Source organism: Triticum aestivum, chromosome 3A (genome assembly GCF_018294505.1).
Source record: "Triticum aestivum cultivar Chinese Spring chromosome 3A, IWGSC CS RefSeq v2.1, whole genome shotgun sequence".
Lineage (NCBI taxonomy): Eukaryota > Viridiplantae > Streptophyta > Magnoliopsida > Poales > Poaceae > Triticum > Triticum aestivum.
Window position 1 is genome coordinate 15,636,309 of NC_057800.1, and position 5,820 is coordinate 15,642,128.

At 46.0% G+C, this 5,820-nt stretch overlaps 1 protein-coding gene across 1 annotated transcript; it reads left to right on the forward strand.

Annotated features, from left to right (window-relative positions):
* Positions 1–235: 235 nt before the first annotated feature.
* LOC123057576 (uncharacterized) lies at positions 236–1,605 on the forward strand. Its single transcript, XM_044480519.1, has 2 exons — positions 236–1,081; positions 1,189–1,605. Exons 1-2 carry the CDS (start codon positions 461–463, stop codon positions 1,267–1,269), a joined length of 702 nt encoding a protein of 233 aa, XP_044336454.1. The 5' UTR covers positions 236–460; the 3' UTR covers positions 1,270–1,605.
* Positions 1,606–5,820: the final 4,215 nt, after the last annotated feature.

A 5,820-nucleotide genomic window follows, 5' to 3' on the forward strand; every position in this document is an offset into this window, starting at 1 on the left:
GACCTCATCCGAGCCATCTCGTCGGCGATAGACGGTGCTCGAGACCTCATCCGAGCCATGTCGTCGGCGATAGATGGTGCTAGTGGCTGGCATGATGATGACGCTCCGGCAAGTTGGTACCGCCTCATCACGGTCGCCGTGCCTATCGACTCGACTGCCGTGCGCGCAGGGATCCCGTCACTGAGTCGCGCGCTGTTTTGTCACGGTCACAGATCTAGTACCTGCCAACACAAATCGTTTTGCTCTCAGCGCAAGCCTAGTCTGTCCATGGCCATGCCCCCATGAGCTGCTCTCTCTCTATCTCCCGTCTCGTCACCTCGGTCCAATCCACGGCCAGCTCTGGCTCCTCTTCCCCTTTTAAATACTCAAACAGCACGCTCGGTGCCAAGCACTCAAGCCTATTTCTCCTTGGTCCTCAGCTCACCACCACACACGCCACAGGCAAGGCAAGAGCTTCAGAATGGCGAGCACCGCGCTGAGCATGAAGCTCCTCATCGACACCAAGGCCCAGCGCGTGCTGTTCGCGGAGGCGAGCAAGGACGTGGTGGACTTCCTCTTCTCCCTACTCTCGCTGCCCGTCGGCACCGCCGTCAAGCTGCTGGGGAAGGAAGCCATGGTCGGCTGCGTCGGCAACCTCTACGGCAGCGTCGAGAAGCTTGACAGCACCTACGTCCAGCCCGACGCGGCCAAGGACGCCCTCCTCCACCCCGCCGTGCTCTCGCCCGCGGCTGGCACCAAGATGTTCCGCTTGACGCAGCCGTCTTCTGGGCAGTCCAAGGGATTCTTCAAATGCAGCTACAGCGGCTGCACCAGCTACGTGACCGACACCAGCGGCACCATGTGCCAGTGCGGTCGCGGTTGCTCGATGACCACGGCCATGCACTTCATCCCAGGCAATGGCAAGGTGGCCGCCAGCGTCGGCACCAAGGGGTTCGTGCAGGGCATCGTGACGTACACGGTGATGGACGATCTCGCCGTGACGCCCATGTCCTCCATCTCCAGCATCACCCTGCTCAACACATTCGCCGTCAAGGATCTCAGCGCGCTCCAGGAGAAGACCGTGCAGCTCGGCTACGACGAGGTGCGCTTTCTCTTATCATATGATGTGCATGTTTCTCTCTTCCATATTTCTTTGTTAATCATGTGCATCAGTAAATCGTCGCGTTCCATTTCCTCTGAATCTTGCAGGGCCTGGAGATCCTCAAGGCGTCGCTGCAGTCCAAGACCGTCCTCACCGACGTCTTCCTCAAGGCCCCCAGCAGCGCTTGAAGGCACATCAGTCATCAGATCGGCATGGATGGAAAAGTGGCTCGATGCCACGATTCACGTAGGGTTAAGTTGGTTGGTTGGTCCTTTTGTATGGACATGTGCAAGGGCTAGTAGCTCCATCCATGTAGCTAAATTAGCTTGGTGTTTTGTGTGAGCATCAGAACTATCTTACCGTGGCATCTTTTGGTAATGCCTAGCATCAGGCCACATGCTCGTATCAGGGTGTACTAGTACGTTGTGTCGGTGCTTGATGTATGCGTTTGCATCGTACTTAGTATCATCTTATATTGGTTTTCAAAATCTTTTCCTAATAATAAAGCACGGATTGACTTCGTGGGTTCATTGTCACAATACGCTTTTTTCTCATATCATAATACGCTTTTACAATTTGTATAAACAAAATTGTAATATAAACGAGGTGGTACTAATTTGGGGGCCGTCATCTACGTTTAGTCCCGTCAACATGGGGGGCACAGGAGAAGAAAGGAGCACCACCAGATGGCATGGATGACCGAAGACAATTGATGGGGATGCCCTTGCGGCCTAGGGAATCGATTGGGGAGAATTGGCGCTGGGGAAGTGAAGAGGAGGAGCAGGAGCATGGGGAAGTGAAGAGAAGAGGAGAGGAGCAGGAACATGCTTTGCTTTGGCGCCATGGATGGAAGAAGAACGAGGCCGAGGCTGACGGCAACAACGGCCGAGGCCAAGAGTCCGTAGCCACACCACTACAGCTCCACACGGACACGGGTGCGATGGAACTAGCCAACAACTCAATGAGCAGAAGCAGCACGGTTGCTGCGGTTTGCTCGAACTCTGACTGACGACATGACGGCGTGCGTGGACCTCGGTGTAGCGCCGACAGACGAGTATGGCAGGCCATCGAGGCCGAGCACCTCCCCCTAAGCTACTTGCCTTCCTACATTTGTCTCAGCTTTGACGAACTACAGGATGGACTGATTTCCAACTAATGCCACTCATGCATGATATGATCGGACAAGTGTATACGCACATTTAGAATAACTGCATATGATCTACCACCTACTATGAACTATGAACAGTAAATTCGTAAACAATAAAATAAAATAAAAAAATTCTAAAATATTTTTTGAAATGTTTGAAGGGCATGCAAATTTTCATAACAAAATAACATTGGAGCAAGTCGTACCAAAAAAATTCAGAGCTCCAAAATGCGTTTGAAAGTAACATCGATTTTGTTTTTTTATCACGCCTTGTACCGATGATTCTGTGATGAATTTCTTCTTGCACTTAAACATTCTTTAAAGTTTACGACAAAAAATCAGAATTTTATGGAATAAATGTTTTTATTTTGAATTCACAGTTCATCCAAGAGCATTTCAGCTCGAGATTAGAAACTCCACATCTGAGTAAATTTTCCTATGATGCTACTCTAAACTTTTGCTGCATTTGTACAAGATGTGCTTGGTTGACCAGAGCATCGATTTTGTTTTTTATCACGCCTTTGCACCAATGTGATTTCTTGTTGAATTTTTTTGCAGTCTAAACATTCTTTAAAGTTTACTAAAAAATCAGAATTTTTGAAAAATTTTCTATTTGTTTTCAAATTTACTGTTCATCAAGGAGCATTTGACCTCAAGATTAGAAACTCCACGTCTGAGTAAATTTCCCTATGATGCTACTCTAAACTAGATGTGCTTGGTTGACCATTAATATGACAATAATTTTTCACATCTTCCCTGTGTTTGATGGTCGTGCTAGCAACCGGAAGATGTGTGAGTTGGCTGCAGGGGTAGCAGTAGATGGGCGAACATTATGCGATCCTCCTATGGAGGACAAATACAAGATGTGTGTAGTGCACGACGCACCGCCACAACTTCATTGGTGATCCAATTGTTGCTTGTCACCTATGCTCTCCACTCATGGTCGCCGCCAGATAGAAGCTCATGATACTGAGAGGGAATGTCTTGAGGCATTATTATCAAGGCTAAGGTGTGTGGCATTGTTCCGTTGCAACGCACGTGCCTTTTTGTTAGTCTTTTCCTAATAATAAAGTACGGATTGACTTTGTCGGGTTCACCATCACAATACGCATTTTCCCATGAATTTATGCTTTCAGTTTGAATTTAAAACATATTCAAGGTGGTACTAATTTTTGTCTCTACGTTCTTTCTTGGTCGCCTAGCTGGGCTGCAATCCCGTTGGGCCTTGGCCTTGTCCTTGCGTTTTGTAGTATTCAACCCGCGGCCACGTCCTACTCCAAAAACAACAGAATTTTCGCCCGTACGTTCAACCGGCACACACGCAAACTCTGTCTGGTCGTGCGTTGATTACGTTCGAGGTTTTGTCCCACCTCGCTCCCTTCAACTGATTATTATCAATTTATATACGATCGCAGATTATCCATAATATCAACCAGCCTCCTCCAAAACAATAGACAGAAAATAAACTCCCAATACATCGAAGAGATACTCGGCGAGGCAACGGAATTAACAAGGACTGAGAATCAGATTCTCACTGGATCGCCAACAGATAAGCTATACAGCGGTCGGTGGAGGTACACGTGGCTGCTGGGTGTAGGTATGTGCATGTGCTGGCCGCTCAACCACAACATTTGTCTAGGGTGACTCTAACGTTGTATTTTTATCACTTTGTACACGGGTATTTTCTTGGGTTTGGGCCAAGAGCGGTGAAAACAAACATGGGAATGAAATATAATATTTCAAATAAAATAACATTCAATATAAAACTAAATAATCAAAATCATTAGAATTCAAATCTTTTGATAATTTTATAAAACACTTTACATGAATTATTAAACTATCGAGGAGTATTTAAGGGCATCTTCAACGACATCGCTCAAAACGTCTGCAATCGTCTAGACTGTGCGGTTTAGACCGGACGTGTTTTGCCATCGAGCGCGTGTCTATATCGATCCGTCGACCGGTTCGGACCTAATTTTCCCGCAATCCGGAAACAAACTAGAGGGGCTTTGCGTGCATCCAGACCATTGCCACAATCAATTCTGATTGCCCCGGCCCACCCAAAAAACCCTCCCTCGCATGCATCTCTTCCCACTCGAAGCCCTCAACGCCGCTCCAGAGAACCAGTGCCACATTCATGCCAGCTCAGAGCGACGCGACCTCTCACTGGCACTCCGACATTGAAGCGGCACCAGCCGAGTTAAACAGAGATCGAATATACAATCCTTTCGGTTCAATAAAGATCAAATGTTTAGTTCTCGCTCACATACAGATCACATGTACTTGGTTATTGACATAAAACAAATTCATATTTAGTTCTTCTACGTGAAGAGAGCACATGTCCAGATCAACACAAGACTGAGGACGAGGACGATGTTGCCAACTCCGCCCCGCCCGCGCCCCGTCACCACAACCACTAAGTCGACACGTCCAAGACCGCCTCCGGCAACGAGGAAGAGTAGAGCATGGAAGTTCACCGATGCTCGGGTCCCATGAAGGCCATCGCCCTTTCGCTGGGGCTGAAACCAAGCTTGGCGGCTCAAAATCGTTAGTCGATTAGCCCCTTGTAGGCTGTGGAGGCAGAGGCTATAGATGCCGAGCTGGAGGTTTAGTTCTTGGGCTCATGGCCGGCTAAAAATGGACGAACAGGCGCCGACGGTCATTTAGACTCGGTTTAGAGTATGATTTAGTTCAAATATGCCAAATTTATTTAGTTTGCTCCGGTCTACATGACAATCCGATTTAATATGAATGAATATTGTTTGGTTTGTTTAAATATCCATAAAATTTATTCACTTTCATTAAATTTATTTTGAAATGCAACCGAACATATGTGGATAGCTTTGGATGGTCGTCTTCCGCATCAGTGTCCGCGGACTGGTCCTGGTCTACGGATGGAAGTAGTGTCTGTTCTACGGGTCGGCGATGGAGATACCCTGAGAATAATATTGTATGTTTCTCCCGCTAAAAGACTTAGATAAGGGCAACCTTGTTCGTTTGTTGGATGACACTTTAGTTACCTCGGGGATGCCTTCCCAGAAGGCATCCCCTCTCTCTTCTAACGACCACCGGTATTTTACTTGGAGCTATATGTTTATTCGTCACAAATCATGAGTTTTTCTTGGAGCATCTTGTATCATATGAGTCTTTGCTTGATTTGCTTTTTAGTTTATCACAATCATCTTTGCTGGACACACCTTTTTGAGAAATCCATAATGATGCTAAGATTTGTTAGAATTTCTCTATGTGCTTTACTTAATTTTTTTGAGCTATGAAATTGCTCTAGTGCTTCACTTATATCTTTTTAAGCACGGTGGTGCTTTAATTTTTGAAGAAATACTCTCATACTTCAACTAGATTAATTTGAGAGTTAGTATATTTTGAAGAAATGTTCTCTCATGCTTCACTTATATTATTTTGAGAGATGAAAGTATTTATGCTCATGTTCTTCACTTAAATTTGTTTGAAAGCTTGTCATAAGCAATGGTAATATATGAAATTAGTCCCAAAGTGATAGATATTCAAGATGGATATAATAAAAACTTTCATAATAGATCATTGGGCAAAATAAACTTGATTCTTTTTAATAGTT